At 38.6% G+C, this 26,932-nt stretch overlaps 1 protein-coding gene across 4 annotated transcripts in view; it reads right to left on the bottom strand.

Annotated features, from left to right (window-relative positions):
* Positions 1-26,932, bottom strand: part of map2k5 (mitogen-activated protein kinase kinase 5) — a 220,197-nt gene that overhangs the window by 87,344 nt on the left and 105,921 nt on the right. For all 4 annotated transcript variants that reach the window (XM_055661426.1, XM_055661427.1, XM_055661428.1 and 1 more), the window contains 4 exons: positions 26,147-26,208; positions 14,132-14,180; positions 10,139-10,212; positions 5,146-5,196 (listed from right to left, as the gene is read on the bottom strand). In XM_055661426.1, the coding sequence (XP_055517401.1) occupies positions 5,146-5,196; positions 10,139-10,212; positions 14,132-14,180; positions 26,147-26,208 (236 nt within the window). The remainder of the gene's footprint in view (positions 1-5,145; positions 5,197-10,138; positions 10,213-14,131; positions 14,181-26,146; positions 26,209-26,932) is intronic.

Raw genomic sequence — 26,932 nt, 5'->3', positions numbered from 1 at the left:
TGAATTTGGCTGATTCTATTCTCCCTCAATCCCTTAATTTTGAATCCAGATCAGATCACAGTTCACCTGCTTGATTTTACGATTTAGATTAGGAAGTGCTTATATACACAATATTATTAGCTTCGGAGTTGTTACAGATAGAAATAAGAAAAAAATTAAATGTGAATGAGCTTATAAGTCGGAGAGTCATTCAGCATGGAAACAGGTTCTTCGGCCCAACGGGTCTGTGCTGGCCATCAAGCCAATAACACGGGTAGACAAAAATACTGGAGAAACTAAGTGGGTGAAGCAGCATCTATGGAGCGAAGGAAATAGGCAACGTTTCGGATCGAGACCCTTCTTCAAACTGATGTGAGCGTGGGGGGGGGGGGGGGGGGAAGAAGAAAGGACGATGCGGAGGCAGTGGGCTGAGGGAGTGCTGGGAAGGATAGCAGAAAGCCGGGACTACCTGAAATTGGAGAAGTCAATGTTCATACCGTTGGGGTGTAAACTGCCCAAGCAAAATATGAGGTACTGCTCCTCCAATTTATGGTGGGCCTCACTCTAGCCATGGAGGCGGCCCAGGACAGAAAGGTCGGATTCAGAATGGGAGGGGGAGTTGAAGTCATATATAACACTGATCCTATAGTTCTCCCGTTGTTATTCTCCCCGCATTTCTATTAACCTACCAAAGCTCACATCTTTGGGATGTGGGAAGTTACCACAGCACCTAGGGGAAACCCACGTGGTCAAAGGGAGAGGAATGTACAAAGAAAACCAGAGGTCAGCATTGGAATTAACATTCTACTAACTAAATAGAAAAAGGTTTATGATAAATCTCATGTTTATTATATAGCAGGACACCAATAAAAATACAGAGAGTTCAGGGGAGAATTGAAAATTAAATTACAGTCATAGAGAATAGATCATAGAGCCAATCTTTTCTAAACATATGAATATAAAAATGATAGTCCAATACAGAATTGTATTTGCAGTCACCTGTATCTATCCACCCCATGTTCCTTTGCCTTACCCGCCAGGCCTCTCGCATTAATAAGTGCAATTTAAATCAAGTCCTTCCTCACTCCTGCCATGCTCATGCCTATTTTGTCCACTGAACTTTCTTTCATCACCATCAATACTGATTTCCAGTGTCTCACCCACCTCTGTCCTGCATAGGTTCCTGTCCCCTGCCAATCTGAAACCATTTGAAACCACCCGTTTAGCACTAGCGAAGTGGCCTGCTAGGGCACTGGTTCACCTCCAGTTCAGATGCAATCCATACCATTTATACAGGTCACCTCTGCCCCAGAAGAGATCCCAATTTTCCAGAAATTTGAATCCCTGCCCCAACTTCTCAGCCACACATTAATTTTTCCTATCTTCCAGTTCAGACCCTCACTAGCACGAGGCACTGGAAGTAATCCAGAGATCACTACTCTGGAGGTCCTGCTTGTTAACCTTTTACCTAACTCACTATACTCATTACGGTTGAACAATTGTACCAGTAAGGTAATGCTTACCCTTGAGGCAGAATGCAGATCCAGTTTCAGAAGAGAATGCCCATTAATGACTGAGATGAGAGAATTGTTCTCTCAGAGAGTCATAGAGCTTAGGAATCCTCCACATCAGAGAGCCATGGAGGCTGAAATACTGAAGAATCAGACAGACAGATTTTTGGTTTGCAGAGGAATCAAGGGTAATGGCAAGCAGATAAGAAATTGAAGGCAAGGTTTGGGAATTGCTCTGCCAAGGACAAGAAGGCTCTGCAGAGAGTTGTGCGTTCGACCGAACGCACAATGGGAACTTCACTTGCCCCCCTGCAGGAACTATACATCAGGAGGTGCAACTCCAGAGCCAACACTATCATGAGAGACCCCTTCCACCCCTGCAACGGACTGTTCCAGCCGCTACTGTCAGGCAAACGCCTTCGTTGCCATGCGGTGAGAACGGGGAGGTTGAGAAGAAGTTTCTTCCCAGAGGCCATTCGGACTGTAAACGCCTATCTCACCATGGGGACTAACTCTACTGAACGTTTTTCCTTCCATTATTTATTATGTAAAAGAATATGTGTGTTATGATTTGTTTGGTTGTTTGGTTGTTTGTCTTTTTGCACAAAAGTCCGCGAGCATTGCCACTTTCATTTCACTGCGCATCTCGTATGTGTATGTGACAAATAAACTTGACGACTTGATTGTATAGTGGGATTGAAATTGCATGCAAAACAAATAATTTCACTGCAAATAGGTACACATGACAATAAATTACCATTGAACCACTTTTGCAGACATTTAACTATTTATTCTCAAACTTAATTTTGCCCATATTTATAATGTAAACACGTTTGTATCAGTAAAATCTTTGGGATAATATACATTTTAAATAAAGTGCACTTTTGCATGATGTAAATGCTTCGATGTCAGTTCAAAATCAAGCAAGCACCACTCTTGGGGTCTATGATGACTATAAATAAGATTGTATATAAGCCTTATGTACAGGTCAACTACGTACCAAGGTTTACAGATTTCAATGTAAGTAAATGTTGTCTCTAATTAAAATATAATTGATGCGTTTTTGGGTGTGATAATATAAAAATAAACATTGGTTGAACTTGTTTGATACAACACTGTCTGACAAATTTCAAAGAAAAGCAGGGTAATTTGATTAATGGGCAAAGGCATCTTTAAGCTGGATTTTCATGAGCTATTCTTCACTCAAAGCAGAAAATAAATTCCATCCAATTAAGACACTGTTGCAAAAGCCATTGTACAAAAAGAGACTTATGTGTTTGAAGTAAGCTTTACAGACTTGCCCAGCTGTGCTTTTTTCCTTTAATAAACAATATTAGGATTAGATTGTTAGAAAGACTATATTAGTACTTGCAGAAATAGGCAGGACAGAAAAATATCACTTGATAAACATGCCATTGGGTAACACTTCCTTCTTGTCTAATTAAACTTACTAAAAGATTGTCCCCCATCTAAGTGATAAATTAATATTTGGTGTTGGTTGCTCTATCATTTCAATGCTGTAACATGATTCTCTATATTGAGCTGAAAAATAGCTTTGTTTTTTTATAGTTTTTTCTTGAACATCATCCTTTTTCAGATTGCTAGCTGAATACAATTTGTTTTTCATTTTAAATGTCCTCTCCACCCATGAAGTTAACCCACTCCCAAATATCTAATATTTATCTCTGTGCCCACAGCTAGTTAATTGTGGGGAGATGTGACAATTGTGGTTCAAAATATACCCTCCAAATAGACAGTGGTTACTGGCTAGCCATCAGGATTAGAGAGATATAACTGATTTTTCATTCTGTATATAAGGGTCAATTGTTGTACCCCTGCTGAGAGGTCAATACAGCCTGGAGACCGAATATTGAAATCTTCCTGTAAATAAAGATCTTTGGCACCAGATAAACACACTGAGCCATGGGAAAGAGCCTGAGATGCTCAGAAAAATGAAACTGTTATATCACATGGTTCTTAATATGCTCTAAGCAGTCTGTCTGTAGTTTCCCCACAATAAACTGCACACTGCATGTTTTGCCATCTTGGATGCAGAACATTGTGGGTAATGGAAGAGACTGAAAATTAATTAATTGAAAACGCACGTTAAAGCACCGGGTTAAATACACAGATCGTCAAAGTCTCATAAGCTTTGAAAAACAAAGTTTATTTCAAGATATGCCAGCCCTTCCTTGTTCAAAGACTCCTGCAGCCTTCATGAATATATATTGGTATATTATTTTTCACTTTGATTTATGGAGTTATACTATTCAGATTTACTTAGAAATTTAACATTCCAAAAATTAACTAATAATATATGCATATATGTCATCAAAAGTTGATACAATTATTTTCTAGTATATCAAAGGGCAACAAAGTAATTTACAAGACTTCAGAAATTTGACTCGTCTGGTCATTTTGTGGCCAGATGCTGCAATTACACAACAGCTGGAAAAGGAAAATTAAGAGGTAAGTGTTGACGCAAAAACTTAGATTCAGAAAGGTTATATAGAATGGAAACAGGTCCTTCTTTCCCACTCATCCATGCCGATCAAGTTGCCTACCTGAGCTAGAATTAGTGGGCATTTGCGAATTTTTGAGAGTTATTGTACCTGTCTCAATGCCTTTTAAATGTAGCCTCGCCCATTCCGTTTTCCACCCACAAAACAAAATTATAATTAAAGATTAGAGAAGAACATTTTTAAAGGGATCTGAGAGGCAACTTTCTGGCGCCTCATTCGGCATACCCACTATCCTCTGAAAAAGTTGCCCCTCAGGTCCCCTTTAAAATGTTCCCCTCTCAAATATAATTATGATTTAGTTTTGAGGGTGTAAAACATAATAACTTTGGTAAAATAAGCAAACTTACATTACATTGGTAAATGATATGTACGTACACAAAATTATGATACCAGATAGAATTTGTGGATGTGTATATACACACTATATAAAACATTTAATAAGAGAAAGAGAAGTGGTAATAACAGTATGGTTTTGATTTGAATATATGGGAATAAGACACATTTCAAAACAGCACGGTTGTCTCTTTCCTAACACCATAAATAAGAATGAAACATCTGGGTGCCCAATCTGTAGGTTGAAGCAAGACAGACATCTGCGGGAGCAAACACGATTCCTACTTAGTCTGAACAAGGATGGAGGCTGAGGATGTATAATTCTTGTAAAATAATGATTTATTTGTTATTAATTTCTCTATTGTATTCCTTTCCTGGGTCACTGGTTAGCAAATTTAAAAGTGTTACAAGTGCACAAGGAAGCTGACAAATTTGCAGATAAAAAAACAGATTTCATCAGCAACTGCATTATCTTCAATGTTCCCATCTCGAGCAATGAAAGGTATAGAAGCACAGTAGAATCAGGAAAAATACACAACCTGTATTTTCAAAATGTGGATGCCCACACAGCATGTCTCTGCAAATTAGTTATGTATTTAGCACAGGCTGATTGCATTCTTTCCCGCACTTATATATGACTATTAAATTTCACTTGTAAAAGTAGCATACAGAGTTAGAAAATAAATTGAAACAATGTATTCTGTGATTGCCTTAAGAAATACAATACTGTCCAATTTATACGGGCATTATTGGGAAAGACTTTGTTCTGTAACACTTGGAACATCAGTGGATTTACTCACCGCCATATATGCATTTGTTCCCACGTATGTTTTTGCTATCGAATTCACCAGCTGCAAGAGAAAAGTGAAATGTAGTTATGGTCTAGATAGGAATTATCAATGATGAATATTTGCATCCTATGTCAAGTCTGAAATAGGGATATGATGAATAAAAGGTGACAGGCTCAGTCACATAAACAGGATACAAACTCCTTGCTCACGCTTGATCTGATCCCACAGAATCCTCATGGGGTCCAGAGTTAACGTGAGGACATTCCACGCCCATTCTCTCCTGATCAGATCTCATTAGGCTCCCACCCCTAACAAACCTGCTCATACCCACGATTGTGACGGAAGAGCTGCATCATTGAAAAGGTGTGGTATAATGAATAGGGCAATAGTCAAGGCTGTTGTTCTCTGTCCTTGTGAGATTGCTCTCTCAATTTTGGCACAAATCTGGGTGAATCAACCAGTTAGATGTCCCCTTGTCTGCTTTCATTTTCTATTTTTTGTGTTCTGATACAATTGAGTGTCTCGCAGCCATTTCAGAGAAAAGTCAAGAACCAAAATTGATGTTGAGTCACTGGCAGGATAGACTGGGCAAGGTCAACACATTTCATTCCCTAAAGGACATCTGAAAACCACATGAGTTTTTATGGCAATCTATCTAATCCTTCTATGGTCACCACACCAATACAAGCCTTTTATTTAAGATTTAGTTAATTAAATGAACTTAAGATTGTCAGCAGCCATGCTGAGATGTGAACTCAAATTTCTAGGTCATTACTCCATACTTATGGATCACAACTACATTAACATCATAAGCATACACTGTAACCTTACTCTTGTAACCCACTGCGCTTTAAACTTGTCTTAAGCAGAAAATGATATTGGGGCAGAGATGAGGAGAGGTATCCAGGAACATGATGATGTTTGAGCCAACTGTAATAACTGCTTAACCATTGAGGTTTGTGGATTGGGAACAGTAGACAAGATGAAACGGGCAAACTAACATAAGCATACTAGAAACAACACGAAATGCTGGAGTAATTCAGCGGGTCAGGCAACATCTCTGGAAATGCTGCCTGATCCACTGAGTTACTCCAGCAATTTGTGTCATTTTTTAGTTCCTATGGTATGCCTATAGAAACGAGTTTTAAGAGTTTACAAGCCTTGTTTCTATAGGCATACTAGAGTTAAGCGAGTATTGAAAGAAGTGCAAAAAAGTAATTACGGAGGAAGGATAAGTTAGGTCTTTATTCTCTGGAGCGCAGAAGGTTAAGGGGGGACTTGATAGAGGTCTTTAAAATGATGAGAGGGATAGACAGAGTTGATGTGGACAAGCTTTTCCCTTTGAGAATAGGGAAGATTCAAACAAGAGGACATGACTTCAGAATTAAGGGACAGAAGTTTAGGGGTAATATGAGGGGGAACTTCTTTACGCAGAGAGTGGTGGCGGTGTGGAATGAGCTCCCAGTGGAAGTGGTGGAGGAGGCAGGTTCATTGGTATCATTTAAAAATAAATTGGATAGGCATATGGATGAGAAGGGAATGGAGGGTTAGGTATGAGTGCAGGCAGGTGGGACTAAGGGGAAAAAAAGTTGTTCGGCACGGACTTGTAGGGCCGAGATGGCCTGTTTCCATGCTGTAATTGTTATATGGTTATATGGTTATATGGTTAAGGATTAGATTTGTAGAGAGAGAAAGAGAGAACAAAGACACAGGAACACAAAAGAGAAAAGTAAAAGTAAAAACATTAAAAATTGAAAAATCTTTAAGGAAGATTTACTCCATCCATGATACTACCTTCTCTGATAAGTTATTAATTAGGATTACTTTAAACAATGTATTGTTCAGATTGCTCAGTGGAAACCAAAATATTCTATGACAAGCATAGTGCATCCTTAAAATGTAAATACTTTGAGTACTTACAATAAAATAAGTGGTTTGAGTGGGTGAGCTGCCAACATCATGGGGCTAATAGCACTGACAGAAATCACCCAAAGCTAGCTGTAGACCTGCTCAATTTCTGCACAATTTACATCTCTTAGTTATTTTGTCAGCAAATTCAGGACAAAGGTGCTGGAAGCATGCAAGTTCAAGGAAAAGTTTGTGATGGAAATCATACAGTTACCAAAATGAAACCTGGATTAGAGGATATTCACTACAGGTAGAGGTTGGACAGACTTGAATTGTTTTCTCTGGAATGGCAGATTTTGCAGGGAGACTCGATAGAAGTCTATAAAAATGTGAGAGGAATAAAGTCAGAACCTTTCTCCCCAAAATGGAAAAATCAAATACTAGAGGGCATATTATTAAGGTGAGAGGGGAAAGGTTTAAAGGAGATGTGCAGGGCAAGTTTTTTTTTACACGGTGGTTGGTGTGTGCCTGGATCACGCTGCCCAGGGTGGTGGTTGATGCAAATGCAAGAGTGGCATTTAGACACTTTTGGATAGGCATATAGATACACAGGGAAAGGAAGGGTATGGATTATGTGCAGGCAGATAAAAGATGGTCGGCATCATGTCCAGCACAGACAATGTGGGCCAAGGGGCTTCCTCTGCTATACTGTTGAGATTTGCATTTGTTGAAATTTGTGCAAAATGGTGTTTGAAAAGTTGGCCCCTCCTGGTCATGTTCCTAATACAGGACTGGTGAAGGTGAGCCTAGCCGTTTGCTGAGTGTGAACAGTTAAAGCTGAGGCCTCCCATCCGGGGGGCGCTACAGGTCTCTGCTTTGCCGGACCAGCAGGTCCAAGAACAGCTTCTTCCCTGCGGCTGTTACACTACTCTACACTGTACCCCGGTGATTGCCAATCACCCACCCCCCCCCCCCCGGACACTCCTCCCACCAGGAAGAAAATACTATGACTGTTTGCACGTAAATAGATTTATATATTTAGCTCATATTTATGTCACTCTTCTAGGGAGATGCTAACTGCATTTCGTTGTCTCTGTACTGTACACTGCACAATGACAATAAAGTTGAATCGGAATCGGAATCACAGGAGCAAGGCATACAGCAGTGCACATCATAGAAATCCCTTCACACACTCTGTTTCATGTATTTGTCCACGCCAACACTGGTAGACTTCTGAACATCCCATCTTCACAAAGAGGATGTACTCCATCATGTTACGTGGTATTACACATGTGCTACTTGGGATAGTTTCAGAACAGATCCGACAGCTCGCTTGAGGTGCCTTGATCCATCAGCTTTAGCAGTTGACCATCACAATCAGTTGTCTCATGGCTCAGTGTGTTCCTCACTCCACCATTACCATTAAGCCAGGAGCTTGTTAGGAGCAGTAAATAGAAAAACTGAAGGTGATGGAAAACCAGAATAAAAACAGAACATATTCAATCTAAATATTAATTCTGTTTGTCTTTCTGCAGACACTGGTTGATCAGTCGGACGTTGTCACAACATATAAAAATTATGAGGTGTCACCCTTGTGAAGCTGCAATGCAGGTCTACCAACGAAAACGGCGATTTCACAATAAACAGTGGATTAGACCTGTACAATCCTTTCACATCTTGATACTAATGGTAGTGGACAATGAAACCGTTGGAGGAGGACCCTCCAACAATATCCTCATTCTCAAAGGAGGCAGAGGTCAGCATTTGAGCGGTAACGAAGAGGCTGAAGGATTACAACCAAATTAAGCCAGACGCTTCAAAGAAATGATCCATCTCAGTTTTCTCTTAAGGTCCCCACCATCACAATTCGATTCAATGAAAGCCACGTGATATCAAACAAATGACTGAGTGCACTGGATACAACCGAGGCTATGGGATCAGAAAACATCTCTGTAGTACTGAAGAACCTCACTCCAGAACTAGTTACACCTCTACCCTAGCTGCTCAATAATGGCTACAACAGGAAATGTTGTCTATCCGTAGGCCATAAACAAGACTAATCGAAAATGTCGAATTAGGATTTCCAAATCAGCATCTTTACAGGTTTTTAACTTTCATCTGGGTCTCAGGGAACTAAAGGGAAATGTAAACAACCTTCCTCTACATCTGCCTTCAAAATCAATACCTAATGAAACAGATAACTGTAATCAATCAACAGCTGGAGGCTTGGTGTTACATGTTTCACACAGTGGCTTGGAAATCACCAGAGCACCAAAGTATTTTGCCAGTCATCGTTGACAAGTAAAAGCCATGAATCTCTACCAAACTGATAGAGAATCTTCCCATAAATTAGATGACACAGCCTGTAGCTGTAGCACAATGTTTAAACACTAAAATTATGTTATATATTTTCCTGAAATATTTGAAAATTGGTGGAATACGTGAAAGCAGAAATAACTCCATGACCTTCAATTCAGTGTGGCTATAAAAAAAACTTCTTTCACCCCGTTACAAAAGCAGGAACCGCTTATAACAAAGTCAGTTTTCTGAATATCTCAGTCTGAACAAATGTTTCCGTCACAGGGGACCAGCATACTAGCATGACACGAGATGTCTGCTTATACATTGACAAAATGGAGAACATAAAATGCACTGGGGAGAATAGACTTTGACAACTTTTAATATACCACTGACCTTTTATTTCTTCAAAATCTTTGACTGAGTAAAAAGGGCGACTGCAATTCAAATCAACACCAAAGCAAGCTCACAGGTCACCACCACAACTGTCTCAAGGGCCAAAAATGGAAATTAATTAAATTTTGTGCATCGCCTTGTAAATGCCCACCACTATTGTTGATTTCCACATTAATTTTTATTGCAGGCCTCCACAGTTCCCCAGACACGGCATGCGCTCTGCCCTTCCTATTGTCTGGCTAAACATTTCATATCAAATACGCATTTCAATGAACTGTTCTATTTTTAAATAGTAATTACAATATCAGCAATTTTTTCTGTCATTAAACAATGAACAATCATACACTGATGAAGGAAAGTCACTCAGAGATTAAATGTGAATAAATCTCTCCCCGAGCTGTTGTGGATCTCTTTGACTTGTGGCCAGGTGATTTGAATAAAGATGTCCCCCTGAGCGTACCTGGGTGCTCACTCCAAAATCGCACAGCTTGACCTGTCCTCGTGTGTTCACCAGCATATTAGAGGGTTTGACATCTGCAAAGGGACAAAAATAGGAGGCAGAAACAATCCCTTATAAAAGCACCTCAGAATTTAATGATTCTGTAATTACAGCTATGACTCAGTAATGCAGAGGATGAAAGCAACACAAAGGCTATATAGATTGAAGCGACAAGCTTTGCACCTGCTGCACACATGTACAATGCCCCTGAATAACAAGTATCAGAAAAGGTTTTTCAAATCAGCGAATATTTTCATTACAACATTTAGTCACAAAATAAAACTGTATCATTTAATTAATATCATAAGATTGTTGATGTCACAAAAAAGATCTATCCTGCATCATTTAAAAAAACGTACATTACATTACTGTTAATGATTTATCAAAGAGCTCTGCTGGAGGTCCTTACCTCTATTTTGGCAGCATCTCTCTCCTGCAAGGCATCCGTTCAACCACAGTATAATGCAGGAGGGAGCTGTCAATTCTGAGCTAGGAACTTTCAACAGAGCTCTAGAAGCAAAAGTAACCAATAAGCCTTTAAAACATTTCAGCTTCATTAATATCAATTGTGAACTTTGCTCTGAAGTTTCTTTGAAGAGTTGCAGCTAATATAATCAGCAGGAAGTGGCTTGAGCTCTTCTTACTAAATTCAATACTATGAGGCAACTGGAATAAACAGACAAAGTCATTAATCCTAGGTGCTTCAATTTCAACTCTGCATGTTAATTTATCTCTTTCATATAAGGGTAACTTTAAGCTGATTCTTCTGATGTAGTAACCATTGCTAAGAGTTCAACAAAAATATCGAACAACAGAAACAAACAAAAGGATGCTCAAGCTAATGGCAACTCTTTGTAGCCTGTTATTTTTAGCAAGGATTCTGCAACAGGCAGCTAATGAGTGACAGGCGGGTTCCATTTTCACAGACATCCATCGGTGGATTTTGCTCGTAGGTTCGAAAATTTACAAAAATCACTTGACATGGTCATCATACCTCCATATTATTGTAACGAATAACTCCCAGACTGGTAGGAAAGAACAATTATTAAAAATGGAGAGAGAGGGGAAGCTAGTGTGACGTATGTATGTATGTACCTACTACATATAGAGGTATGTACCTACATTGTACATGTTAGTTTAATATTATGGAAGCTCGCTTACATTAGGTGTTCGTAACCCAGGGACAGCCTGCATAGTGAAACTCATGCTTTAGAATTATCTCTGCTAACTTTAAAAAGCAAACAAGTTAATTTCACCACCTCATGATTTACAGAGATATAATTTTTAATTACCGGTTCTCCTCCCTCCTTTCCCATAATATTCCAGTAAATAGACGTCCTGGGCAATGCAGTATTTTGATATGCCAAAGTGTGACTGATCTTACAATGAGAGCGCATGTCCATCAACTGATCTTTTGGTTGGGTGAAAAAGAATAAAGCAGGAGTGGGATGTATAATGTGTATGTAAGTCTAGGGAGCAAGATAAGATTCTGGTTACCATAAATGTCAAGAGCAGTCCTCAGCCCACACTAAAATTGTTCAGGGATGTACACCTATCAATTATGCGAGATGATTTCATTTATCGGCTATTTTATCCAGATTTTCACCTACTGGTTTTTCTGGAGTTACTGACACAGAGAATTATGCCAGAGAATTAATTATATGATGGGATCTGGTGGGTCTTTTGACTGATGTAATCTCACCATGCAAAAGCACTGGTAATTTAGTGGAATAAAAGGCATGAACTTCCTGGAGCCAACAGCATTGGGTGATTTTCCAAGGCCTTTGTCGAAATTATCTCATCACCAATAAGATGTACTGGTTTTGTTTGGGTTTAGGTCAGCATTTCTTGACGTTAGTGAGGCTAAGACCTAATATGGATATAATGCCTAATCGCCACAGCTGAGGTGCAGTTGCTCTGTTGATGTAACAGGGTATTTGAGAAACAGCGCCATCACTGTCCATTTTTAGAATAAAAGTTGCAATCGTCTATTTGTTTATCCCTGTCTTTGCAGAGAATCTGCTAGAACTGATGAACCTATCAAGATTATTTTATAGGATGCTATATTTCCTGCTAAATAGTTTGATAATTAATTTGATATTTTACCTACTACTTCACTGCATTAAATTATAGGAACACAGTAGCTTACTCAGCAAAAATCTGAAATCCAAGTTACTCAAATGCATGAGAAACCAACAGCAAAAGGAAATTCAATTAGAACAAAATCACTGAAAATACGACTTCTGAAACAAGAGTTTGAGGTGCCTTCCACCTAGAGCTGTAAGCACCTGTGGAGTAATATATCCTCTATATGTCAGACAGGAGAAAGACCTGAAAAGTGAATTTAACAGAAGCAACAGTACTTCTGTTAAATTCTGTTATTTGCACTTTATCAGTTTATTTATCCATGTGTGTATATATTTATATTATGGTATATGGACACACTTATCTGTTTTGTAGTAAATGCCTACTATGTTATGTGTGCTGAAGCAAAGCAAGAATTTCATTGTCCTATACAGGGCCACATGACAATAAACTAACTTGAACTTGAACTTGCCCTTTGACTTTAAGGTATTTGAAACTTAGAAAACAATGAAATATCTCATCATCCCTGGCATGTGAATACAAGAATGCATAGCCTCACATGCAATGAGATTACATTTTAATTTGATGCTAACTATATTCAGTTTTAAGTTAAGAGAGTGGAAGTATTTCAAGTATAGCACTCTGCGTCCTTTTGTGTAATAACCAGCATCTACAGTTCCTTGGTTTTTACAAATATTAATAGATAGTAAAAGGAAATAAAGAATCTTACACACAAATATTTTTATAGAGATTCAGCACCCAAGTATGAATCAGCTGTGTTTTTAAAAGCTTGTAAATATAGCTGGCGCCAGTTGATGGAGAAATGGCTAATGTGGCGGATTAGATCAATACTTATGGGCTTGGATTAATGGGAATGATCTGATAAATGAGGCAAGTTCCTTTCCACCAAAGTGTCTCAATTAATAGGCTTCAAATCAAAATGATGTTTTGAAATAAAGCCTGTATATACAGTTATAGTCATACAACAAGAAGTGGCCCATCAGCCACCTTATTGCCCTCTGCACTAGTCCCATTTATCCATATTAGGCAAAGCAGAGACAATATTACTGGAACTGACATTTCTCTGAACAGCCAAAAAGGAGTTTGAAATGGGTAAATATTCCTGGTTATTCCTGACTGATGTGTGACAGATAATTGTAGGATTAGGATCATTTGTGATATCTGTTAGTTAGTCCGCTGCCATTCACTATCAAGGCTTGCATTTAAAATATATTATTGGCTTATTCAACGCTTCATGAACTGAGCGAGTCATTGGCCTCGAAGGATGAGTGTATAGCAACAAAGAATCAGGTCTTTGGCCAACTACATGTCTGGCTATGAAACACAGTTTTATTCTCCTCATACTCCCATTAATTTCACTCAGATTCTGCCACTCACCTACACACTAGGAGATATTACAATTGCCAATCAACTTACCGAGCTTCAGTTCTTTTGGATGTGGAAAGACAACTGGCACAGCTAAGGAAACTTGTCTGGCCACAGGTAGACCGTGCAAAGTCCACACAGTCAGCACCAGAAGTCAGGATTGAGCCTGGCTCACAGGAGCTGTGAGGCACCACCACTAACATTTTTATTAAAACATTATCTTTTCATGCCACAGTCCAATTCCATTATTATAACAGCTGAATACAAATGAGCTACTGCAACAAAAACTGATTTAGCTATGCATTTAGTTATTTACAATAGCTCCAAGCAAAGGTATTTAAGATTGTTCACATCAGTGAGTTGAAAACCCAATTTTGTATTTATCCACCATCCGAATTATTTTGAGCTACCAGATTAATTGATAATCAGAGGGAAATAAATAATATTTTTCTTTTAAAAGGTTTAACAAAAAGTATTACCCACCACGGTGCAAAATCTTTAGGCTCCACAGATAGGTAAGGCCTTTCACAACCTGGCAAATGAAGAAAAGAAAAAACATTACAATTTACCCAGCCACCCTTCACAATCTAGAATTAAAGGAACACAAATTCTACAGTATCTGCAGAAAAAACTGTAGAGATTCAGTTAGATTCAGAAGAGTCAGGTAAAGCTAATAATTCAGGTTCATATTATAACAATAAATGCCAACACTTGCAGTAATTATCAAAATATAGTCATTATACACCCGTTTGTTCAGGATTTATCCTTTCTACCTTGTATTATTACTGACATTTTGGAAACTAAGATTTTTTTGTTTTTCTTCATAATTCTAGATCCAAAATGATAACAAAACTCTTCTCTCAATTCACAGAAGGTGAACCGAGAAGTGAGCAAATTAAATCTATCTCGTCCGTAAAGCAGGATCTTCTTAATTCATTTTTTCTGATGTTAAACTAACATATAAAATAACACATCAACTCTTGAAAGGCTGGCATTTGATATACTCAGTCTTTGACTTATTCAGACTACATCAGTAGCAGTTTTTTTGCATAGCATCAAAAACAAAGTAAGCTGCTATGAATGCATAATGCTATTCATCTTTGCCAAAATGTGTTACATTGCTTTTCTAGACACATAAGGTTGATGGGTTTTGAGAAAAGCTGATGCCCACTCAGAGTTGATGAGGTCTGTTGCTGTGTCACTCTATTTACGTTCCAATGCCATTCAAGATAATCACACCCATGTCTGTGCTCTGAAACGCTGGGGATTTGTTTTAACAAAATGGTCTAAATGGCTGGGTGTATTTTGATTAAGCCAGACCCTACTGAATAAACAGCAACTGTATACAGCCAACACAGCAAATGTTATGACACATTCTGGAAGGGTTAAGCAACGTCCAATTCATGTAGGTTAAAACAAGCTTGACCTGACAAGACTCTAGTGAGGCAGTACACAATACTGCTTGGCCTTTAATGTTATACCTGAAGCTGAAGCATGCAGATTGTGCTTGTGTTTTTATACATTTTGTCTCAGGTGTTTAGAAACAGCATTTTCTCTAAATTGAATTTTCTAATATAAATTATAAGTAGTAACAACCATTTTTTTACCTTTTTTACTTTGAAGGGAACATGCCAAAAATAGCTGAGCAATATGTGTGCTCAGCTAACTTCAATCTTTAATTTCATAACATTATTCAAATCTGTTTTCAATTCTTTCCCTGCTTTATGACAGATATATTGTATCAATGTGAAAATCCTTCAAATTCAAGATTACTTGTATAACGTGTGGTGTGCACGAACTCCTAAAAACGTCCAATGAAAGAATAATCAGTGATTGCATGCTCTTACCCCAAGTATTTGTCCTTGGATTTTTTGTTTGCATTGTAAGGAAGTCTAAGGAGCATTAGAAGACGAACAAGCTCAGAGAAGAAAGCAGGTAGGAAAGGCAGAGATGAGGCGCTTATGAGAGGGAGCACTTTGTATATATTAAATGGAACTGAACATAAATTAAAATGTTATATAAAGGGGTCATGGCCTCAGAAAAGCATAGAATATAGAACAGTACAGTGCGGGAGCAGGCCCTTCAGCCCACAATGTCTGTACTGAACAAGTTAAACTGATCTCATCTTCTTGCAGGTGATTCATATCTCTCCATTCCTCAATATCCATGTGCCTATCTCGAAGCCTCTTAAACACCACTATCGTATCTACCTCCAACATCACTCTCAGCAGCATGTTTCAGACACCCACCACTCTCTGTGTAAAAATTGTGCTCCTCACATCTCATTTAGTTTACTTTGGTTTAATTTATTGTCACGTGTACTGAGGTACTCAGAAAAGCCTTTGTTGCATGCTAACCAGTCCGTGGAAAGACGACACATGATTACAATCGAGCCATCCACAATGAACAGATACATGATAAAGGAATAACATTTTGTGCAAGATAAAGTCCAGTAAAGCCTGATTAAAGATAGTCCGAGGGTCTCTAATAAGATAGTAGCTCAGGACTGCTCTTTAGTTGTTGATAGGATGATTCAGTTGCCTGATAACAGCTGGGAAGAAACAGGCCCTGAATCTGGAGGTGTATGGTTTTTGTACCTCTTACATGATGGTGAGGGGAGAAGAGGGGTGAGACTTGTTCTTGATTATTCCGGTGGCTTTGCCAAAGCAGCATGAAGTGTAAATGTAGTGAATGGAAGGGAGGTTGGTTTGTGTGATGTTCTGGGCTGCATCCACGATTTTCTGTGATTTCTTGCAGTCTTGGATGGAGCTGTTCCCAAACCATCTGTGATGCTTCCTGATCAAATGCTTTCTATGATGCATCAGTAGAAGTTAGTGAGAGTTTTTGGGGACATGCCGAACATTCTAAGGCTTCTAAGGAAGCAAGCCTTTAATCTTTATCCCTCTGATCTTAAAGCTCGGCCCTCTTGTCTTTAACATTTCCACCCTAGGAAAAAGGTTCTGACTGTCTACCCTATCAATGCCTCCCACAAATCTATATACTTCTATCAGGTTTCCCCTCATTCTCTCACACTCAAGAGAAAGCAATCCAAGTTTGTCCAACCTCTCCTTACAGCTAATAGCCTCTATTCCAGGCAACTTTCTGGAAAACCTCTTCAGCACAGAAAGGACGTATATACCTGATGAGAGATTATCTTGAGAGATAACTATTTAATTTGAGTGAGATAACACACATGGAGTCAAACCAAATGTGGCATGGAGATCTGCCATGATCTAAGCGAACAACAGAATAGACTCAAGGGGCAGGCGTAGCCCATCCCTAGGGTTAGAGAACAAGGGAATGCACAAGTCATCCATTTGCCTTTTTAAAGTCACACGTTATTGTCAAACATTATCTATTTTCATATTTTTTATGTGAATTGCAAAATGTACAATTTTGGAGATAGTATGGGCCTGTCCCACTTAGGCAACTTTTTAGGCAACTGCAGGAGATTATGCAGTCACCACATGGTCTCTACTCTCCATGGCGGCTTCATTCTGGTCGCCACTAAGTTTTCAACATGTTGAAAATTTTGCGGCGATCATAATGAGGCCGTGACTAGTTCCCAGAATGTGGGAACTCCTCACGACCATGAAGGCGATTCCCCGACAACCACCCGCGAACATGTGCATAGTCTCCTGCAGTCGCCTAAAATGTCGCCCAAGTCGGAATGTTGAATATTAGCGGCGACCAGAATGAAGCTGCCATGGAGAGTAGCAAGAATTCTCATGCCGTAGGTGGGTCGCCAGGAGGTCCTAGGGGGTTGGAAGGTAGAAGGTTCTCGTAGGTTGTAGCCGGTGCTGACCGTTGAATTTCATTGGGGGGAAAAAATGTAAGCAGTAGTTTTCAGAACCAAGGATAACCGACCAGTAATATTAAACGTCCGCCGAGCTTCACAGCCATGTATCTCTGGCTGCACTCTGACAGTCGCCGTTTCAACTGCCAGTTTTTCAGGTTTTTCTCCTGAAAAATCGCCTAAGTGGGACAGGCCCATTAATGTTCTGTGCAACTTGGGTTGCGGTAATGAAAGATTTAAAAAAAAACTAAAGCTCTACAGTGTCACTACTGGTGGAGTATGTAATTGCAAGGGCAATTTTCGTTAAAACCTGAACACATAATGTGCTGCGGGTAAAATGTTCACTTAGTGGCTATAGTGTAGGCAAACATCATCTTCACTTTCTCAATAACTCAACTGGATTTCAAAAATAAAATTTGCAACCAATTTCTAAATGCAGCAGAGCTAAGGAGGTCAATGTATTTCAATATTTATTCAAAATATTGAATGCAAAGCTTTAAAAAAAAAAAACCAAATATCAATTTTCCACAGTTACCTTTGATCCTTAACAAAGTTGCTTAAAATAGTAGTGGGTATTTTTATGTATTTGAAAAAGAGCAATGTAAACTATTAAAGAGCAATATCAACAGTGGACTGTAACAAACAGCGTTCATTGATACATACAATATAACTTGATTCATGTTGGACATTTGGACAGGTACATGGATAGGGAAAGGTTTATAGGGATATGGGCCAAATGTGGGCAGGTGGGACAAGTGTAGATGGGTCATCTTGGTTGGCATGGGCAAGTTGGGCTGAAGGGCTTGTTTCCATGCTGTTATAACTGTTTGGCGAGACAAGTGACTGACCTATGGGAAAAGGCCTTGTTTATATAATAACCTTTTTTTGAACAAACCTTCACCTGTTTTGTTTAAAAAATAAAATTCCATGATGCAATCTCGGGATAATTTAACATTATAAATTAGAATATATAATTATAATTTGTTTAGATCTATTAGGCAAAAGGAACCCACTAGAAGCTGTCTGATGTTCACACCATAATGGCCAAATACTAGTTTAGAAGGTGTTTCATAAACCACCATGCTTTTGAACACTGTTTTTGAAATTCTACTGAATGGTGTAAAATAAGAAAATATTTTAGAGCTGAACTAAATGGATAGTTTAGTTGTCTCTACCAGACAGTAGCAAAGTCTACAAAAGTATCAGTTAAAAAGTGTTATATTGGATGATATGTTTAATGGACTGGGGAATTTATGAACTTACTTTGTTTGCCTCGGTGGTCAGAGGAGAATTTGCCAAGTTCCTTGCTCTCCTGAACTGATATTATAAAAATTTGTTTCTCTACTTCTCTCGAGAGATTATATGCCTGCTGGTATTGGGAGTAAAAGGGATAATGATGTCTAATTGCAAAATGACTGCATAAGACAAGCACGATGGACCAGCTACTTTGCTCTTGTCCGTCATATTTACATTCAATTGCACATCACATTGGTGTTATGTTCTTGCATAAAGTATATTTCTGCAGTCCTTTGTGACGTGCTGTGAAAAATGGAGCTGCAACTGCAGAACAGACTGTGTATACCATGATAAATGTAATTCTGCAATGCAAAGCAGATGGAAATTTACTGACATTTATTAATAAATTCCCCAAACAGAACACTTGAAATAGAATGCAACGGGAAAACATTGGAACATTTCTTGGTATGTTCTAAAATAGCTGCCTAGCTATTGTCTGTGGTGTCTACCTATATCTAGCTATGTCTGAGGTAGCTGTCTAAAATAAACAAAATAGGCAACTAAATGGAAATCGTACAATTCAGATCAAAAATGAAAAAAACTTGGTGTATGTTGCATCTTTCATAACCCCCTATTCCCCAAAGCATTATAGTCAATGAAGCAGTTTGAAAAAGTAGGCACCAAAGTATTCAAGTGTTAAAAACTTTGGCAAACACACATGTGGTTTAAAAGTAAAATTTTCTCCGTATTAAAGTACACTGAATTTATAGGGTTAAAGGAGAATTAATTGTAATATTTAATCATGGGAAAGTTTATAAAAGTCAAGTGACCATGACTAAGACTTTATTTTATTCCCCTAACACTGTAACTAAATTTAAGCAATAGTTATCTCCAATCCCTCCTCCTTTCTCAGTATTAAATACTTCCAATGCATTAGTGGAATAATGTATGATAGGTTTAATTGATCAAATATTTTCAAAACTAGTATATCCATCTTTCCAAACAGTTCCTATGCCAAATTATTTTGTAGAGGCACACAAAAATGTGTACTCTTCACATGGAACAACAAAAGATTTTTCAGCATGGAAACATTCCTTTGAGCCAAATAGTAAGTGTGGGTGTTAATACTCCACAAGTTAAGTTGACTCCTGTCTACGTATTCTTTGCTTTACAGCACATTTTTCTATTTCACAATCTCTCATGCATTTGTCAGTTTTTCTTTTGTAAGTGAGTGCCAAACCCATTTACCTCAACCTTTTCCTGTGGTAGGAAATTAGTTTACAACCCCTCTGACAAGACATATTTATCCTTATTTCCCTAATGGATTTATTAGTAATTACCAATGTATTTATCTCCCTGATAATGTATTTCTCTCCAGAATTTAGATTCTCCCAGAACTGAAAATATTCTCTAAATTTCCCCATTCAAAATTTTATAAGACAAGCTTTTTTCCCCCTTTTTCTATCCCAAATGTATTAATAACCTTTCGGACGCCAGTCTCTTATTGTACCGATTTTGCAATCTTTCTTTTGTTAAAAACAAATGAGGTAGAATAGTTATTTTATACTTCAGGCATTACACTGCGAGTTTATGCTGCTCATCCTATTCCTTCCCCTCATTTTCCTTTGTTATGTATGTGTCTAGAGAACAGTTTATGTACAAAATTCCCTGATAAATGAATTTTGCAATTCCTGTTTACCCATGCAATGATATTTTTTAAACGTATTTTCTAAGTTTCTTGTGCTATTATGTCTTTTCCCTCAAATTTAACATTTTCCAATGTTTAGTTCTTTGACGTGTCACTGTAGATCTGATCTTACTGTATTGGGATCAATGATACAAAGATGTTCTCCTACTCTTCTTACAGGATAAGTGATTCTTCATAGACTTCCTAAATCTTTGAGCAACAAATCATGGTCCAAGTATGCAAATTAGCAGAAAATTAGATATGTTTTTAGCCCAAAAAAACGCTGAAAGGTTTGAATAGGTAGCCAGAGAATTAAAGATAACTCCTCTTCTGGTGTCACAGATTTTTTAAATACATGAATATTTAAAGTTTATAGATTTGTGTGAGAAAATAAAATGCACCATTCTAACATTTTCTAATTACATAAAGGGGAATAGTATTGTTAAAACACTCCTATTACTATAATTAATACAATAAAAAGTGATCAGTGAAAATGCTCCTGCTTGTTTAGGAAATATTGTATCTGCACTAAATGTTATTTACTAAATATGTAACTTGAACAAACATTGTTTTATTTGATTACTTCAAATTATCAGTTTTTGTTGCAATAATAGTGAGGTTACTAAGTAAAATACAAAATGCAGGAGAAACTTGGCAGGACAGGCAGCATTTGTGGAGGGTTTAGATAGGTGACGTTTCAGATCGGGATGGTTCAGACTGAAGAAGGGTCTTGACCTGAAACATTCCCTATTCATTCCCTGCCTGAGCTGCTGAGTTAAGGGCCTGTCCCACTTTCACGACCTAATTCACGACCTTTTTTACTATTGGACATTTTTCACCATGCTAGAAAAATGCCCCGACCTACTTGATGTCACGAGTACCTACGACTAGCATCACGGCCTGCTACGACCTACCTACGACCTTCTACGACCATGCTGCGAGTACGAGTCAAGGGCAAACTCGGCAGAGGTCGTGAAAGTGGGACAGGCCCTTTACGGAGTTTGTGTTTTGCTCAAGATTCTTGCATCTGCAGTTCCTTGTATTTCCAATGGTGATTACTGCATTGAAATAATAATTCAAAGAATAGGGTGTAAAGTGAAGCACATAAAATTAAATAGAATAAATATACCATTCTGTCCCATTTTGAGCACAGTCTTCTAATGTATTGCGTTCTTTAGGGCTTACAGCTCACATAGATGAACAGTGAGTCTATAAAACTGTCCAAAGATGTCAATAAAGAACAAACATGTCAAAACAAGTAGCACCTTAAAAAAACATTTACCCGAAAATATTTCATGTGTGTGCTGAGTTGGTAATTGTTAGTCACTAAGAGAGAACAAGTAAGATGCACTGATGCTAGAACTTTTGTTTGTCGACTCAATAATCAATATGTGTATTTAAATACTTCCATTTTGGCTTTGCAAATATATGATCTCATAAAATTATACATTAAATTACTGCAGTAACAAGCAAATCATGACCAATTTACTGACAAAAGCCAATTTTCAAAGGGAAGCTCCGTTGCCTTGGGCAGTTTCCAAAGATAATTACAGGACTTTGTGAAAATGAAGGTCTGTGAATTAGAATGAACTGAGACTAATAGCTGTCGATGTTTGATCACTTGGATTTAAATTAATTGTCACTACAAGGGATAATGAATGTCAGAATAAGACTGCCAATGTGGAAAAAATGCAACCTATAATTAAGTGCTCTAAATTGCAGAGCTTTTCCCCGATCCTTAAAATGATCACATCTATTCTTATTAAAAAAAACAATAAAATGCTAGATGAAAGAAAAACCACCACCAGAATACCAAATCTTTTAGATTTTAGTTTTCAGCCAACTGGCTGTTAGAAATTGATTTCACTTTCCAAATTATAAATAAAAGGCACTCTCAAAATAATAGTTTTAAATATTTTACAAACGTGCTTTATTTGAAACAATTTTATGAAAGTTGTACTCTAGTGATGCAAAAATAATCTGAAAGAAGCATAGTAAATGATTTAGGAAAAGGCAGATAATTGTTTTGCTATTTTAAGTTCTCTTTCCCTGAGTAAGACTTTGGTAGTCTTGATTAGGGGTCATTGATGATACAATGATACCATTTATTTGTTGTCATTTGAACCTCATTGTGGTTCAAACGAAATTTGGTTTCTGCAGTCATACAAACAAGAAAAAGAACCAATACACAACATAATTTACACAAACATCCATCACAGTGAATCTCCTCCACACTGTGATGGAAGGGAAAGTCTTATCTCTCCCCTGCTCTCCCCATTCTCCTCCCGATGTCAAAGTCAAATCCCCCGGCGGGCGCTAGCAAGTCTCGCGGCCATTAAAGCCACGCCGGGCGATGCAAGGCCCCGCTCCAGGTCATTTTCAACCCCGCAACTCAGGCGGGAGAAGTTGCCGTTGCGGAAGCTCCGAAAAGCGGTCTCCCACCAGGGACCCGCGAGCTCCCGATGTCACCGTCCACCGGGCCAACGGTTGGAGCCTCCGAATCTCCGGGGTTGGGCCGTAGAAGAAGTAATAGTTAGAGATGCTCATAAATATTAGTTTTCTAAAACAGTATCCCTTTTCAATGATCATCTGGGTGCTAATGCAACCAACCAGCAAACATTGGTGTGATCAGACAGACTGAAAAGCAAGATGAAGAGTAAGAAGAGACTGTGATAAGGCTTCAATAATGCCGGAAAATAAAGCTGAATCCAGAATTATTTCAAGTGGCTTTGTTTTCAAAAATGAAAATTATTTTAGGCCAAGAACTAAAGATAGCATGAAGCCTATCATGGCATTGTCTGCTTCAACCTGCAGTAAGAATAGCAAAGTAATTCCCCAATATAAATGCTGCAGAATTACGGTTAGTTTGCACTCCACTATGAGGGGTCTAGTGACAGGATGCAGTTGAGAAATCACCAGCAAAGAGTAGCCACAAATATTGCATACTGGCACTTCGGAAGCGGAAGCAGCTGTATACCTTGGGTTACACAAAAAAGCTGGAGAAACTCAGCGGGTGCAGCAGCATCTATGGAGCGAAGGAAATAGGCAACGTTTCGGGCCGAAACCCTTCTTCAGACTGATCGGGGACGGGGGTGGGCGGGGACAAGAAAGGGAAAAGGAGGAGGAGCCCGAAGGCTGGGGGATGGGAGGAGACAGCAGGGGGGCTGAGGAGGGGGAGGAGACAGCAAGGACTAACAAAATTGGGAGAATTCGATGTTCATGCCCCCGGGATGCAGACTCCCCAAACGGAATATGAGGTGCTGTTCCTCCAATTTCCGGTGCTGCTCGCTGTGGCCATGGAGGAGACCCAGGACAGAGAGGTCGGAGACGGAGTGGGAGGGGGAGTTGAAGTGCTGAGTCAACGGGAGGTCAGCTTGGTTATTGCGGACCGAGCGGAGGTGTTCGGCGAAACGATCGCCCAACCTCCGCTTGGTTTCACCGATATAGATCTGCTGACATCTAGAGCAGCGGACGCAATAGATGAGGTTGGAAGAGATGCAGGTAAACCTCTGTCGCACCTGGAACGATTTCACCTTGTATACCTTGAAACTACCATCACCCACTTGAAATGGTTTAGAAGTTGAACACCACTATTAAACCACATTCCAGGACCCAACGTACACCTCTTGTGCATTCTTCAAAGGCCTTGAGACCCTTCTTAAGTGTGTCTTTTGAGAAATGCATCATCGCTTTAACAGAAAATCATGTACGACTTATCTATCTATATACTATTAAAAGTCTTGACTTGTTTGTCTGTCTGGCTGTGATCTCAGGAGCTACGCCAAAACGGTACACAATAGCGCAAAATGGTTTGTAGAATCTTACTCAACTTTTTCCCGTGGTCGTTCGTATCAAGTTTCTTCACATTTGATGTTATATTTCACATTTAAATTATTGATATTTTTAAGTTTAAAAAAGCCAACGTTAACAAAATTTTTACTCTTAAAATCCTTGCTGCACCAGCTTCCAACAGACTTCGATACAAAGTTGCAATAGAGGAACACTCTGCGCTTCCACCAAATTTTCACCTGAATGGGATATCACAGTCCTCCACCTGACATTTGCACCAATGTTGCCATCATACAACACTACACCAGCTCCTGACAGGACAGTAGGGGGAGGGTGAATTGATATTGCAATTGGGGAAGTACAATTGGAATTTATTTTAAAGTCCAGTGCTAGGGGATGCAGGGGAGTGCTGGAATCTTACGTTCGGTAACAGGTTGAGTTGGAGGACCACCCTCCCGTGGGGGCTACGGGTTAGTGGTGCAATATTGCATTGGGGAACGGGTTGTATTGGGGGACCAGGCCTCCCGTGTGACAGGGACCCAACAGGGTCCCAGTTGGTCTAGTATACTATTAAAAGTCTTGACTTGTTTGTCTGTCTGTGATCACAAGGAGCTACGCCAAAACAGTACACAAGAGCCAAATATTTTGCAGAATCTCACTCAGCTTTTTCCCGTCGTCGGTCTAATCACGTTTCCTTCAGGTTTGATGTTATATTTCACAAGTTATTGATATTTCAAGGTTTAAAAAAAAAGCCAACTTTAACAAGATTTTTACTGTTAAAATCCTTGCTGCACCAGCTTCCAACAGACTTCGATACAAAGTTGCAATACAGGAAAATTCTGTGCTTCCACCAAGTTTTCACCTGAATGGGATATCACAGTCATTCATCCGACTTTTGCAACAATGTTGTCATCATACAACACTTGCAAAAACATGTTTGCAGTTAAAGTTAATATGCCTCTTTTAATGGTACATTAAAGGCCAAATACAGTAGAAATTAATCTTAACCAGTACATAGGAAAAGGTGTTCAAGAATGAACTGCAGATGCTGGAAGTCTGAAGAAGGGTTTCGGCCCGAAACGTCGCCTATTTTCTTCGCTCCATAGATGCTGCTGCACCCGCTGAGTTTCTCCAGCAATTTTGTGTACCATAGGAAAAGGTGTTTGGATCCCATGACTTTTTAATGCTGAAGTCGTGTTTTAAAACATAGGAACAGAAAGTCTGCAACGTGACATTCATTTGGTGAAGCAGACTGAAAAGATTGACTTGCATTTGCATAGCATCTTTCATGGAAGTCCCAAAGCTTTAATTACTAATGAAATAATTTTAACCTGACTTTTAATTTAAGCAACATAACCTCCATAGGAAGCGAGTCTGAGACTTATAGTAGGCGACAGGATCTTCAACCAGCTAAGCACTATCACATAGTAGACAACTGGGAGATTGGGAATTTGCAGAATGGCAAATCACAAGCACAAAAATAAATGTCCTAACTCCCTGAAATGCAGAATCCCTTGAGTGCATTTCACCTTGTAAAGCCAACCAATGAAAGATTATACTACTATGTGGTGTTTAGGCTCTAATAATAAGTCACACTTACAGCTGCTCTTATGGCTTCCTTTGCAAATGAAGAGTTCAGGTACGGGCAGAAAAGGTTTTTAAAAACAAACTCTATTAGGATGTCCCCAACCAGCCCAGAATTATAGAAGTGTTACATCTAATTACTTTTACAAGACTTACCTGTAATCTTTAGCCAGTTAACCGTGTCTACAATTCCAAACATCCCCCAGGCTATGATAATATGCAAATTGCAATTTGTGTCTGTCACCCAAGATTCTTCTGGGTGTGTATAAAGATAACATATATACGAAATAAATAACTTAATCATTTCTGGTATCATGATCATATTCCTGAATTCAGTTTATTCAAAGTAAAATCTGCATATTTTTCAAGGTATGTCGACATAAAATTAATAAATATTTAAACTCACTGCAACAGAGATTCTGCCCAGTACGTGCTCAGGGATCTTTCTATATACATCTAAAGAGCCTCCTAAAGAAAATAATAACAAAGGGGAAAATATGTTAAATGAAGATTATTCCAATCAACTGTACATTTCTTCATTAAATTGCTTTTGTATTTCTTGACTAAGTGAAATACTGGAGAACTCTATCTGGTTCAAGGTCAAGTACAACAGCCAATTACTTAAGGTTAAGGGATATTTTAAAAAAATGACTATTTCCAATTTTAGATAATCAGTAATTAGGTCTTATGCTTCTAATCAAATACCAGCTAACTGACATTTAAACAACAGAACTGACATTTTTGAAATATTTGTTTAAATGTAGTCATACTATTAAGAAATCACTGCTATACCATTATTTTTCTTGAATAAAGGCACACCAAACACATAGGCTTGTTGCCAATCAACTTAGTCGTAATGGGCTACTGCAAAAGCACTCTTGTGTTTGATGAGATAGAACATTTCCACCAATAGAGGAATAAGTATAATAAAAGTGATCCATTAGGAAAGCAATTCCAAAGACAGTGTGGGAAAAAAAAAATTATACTCCAGAACATACACCAAAGGGATTAAAAAAAACACAGCTAGATGGACTCTTCTCCTTCTTCTTGCGTATGGCATGCACAGCCTAACGTTGTAGGAGAACTTGTTCTATTTGATCTTATTTGATTGTGCACGCCGGGTTGATTGCATTTGTCGAAACAGTGTGGACCACGTGAAGATTGCAATCTTCCACCCCTAGCTTGGTGGACA

This window comes from Leucoraja erinacea, chromosome 33 (genome assembly GCF_028641065.1).
Source record: "Leucoraja erinacea ecotype New England chromosome 33, Leri_hhj_1, whole genome shotgun sequence".
Classification (NCBI taxonomy): Eukaryota; Metazoa; Chordata; class Chondrichthyes; order Rajiformes; family Rajidae; genus Leucoraja; species Leucoraja erinaceus.
The sequence above is the reverse complement of the archived record's forward strand: the minus strand, read 5'-3'. Positions and strand labels throughout refer to the sequence as shown.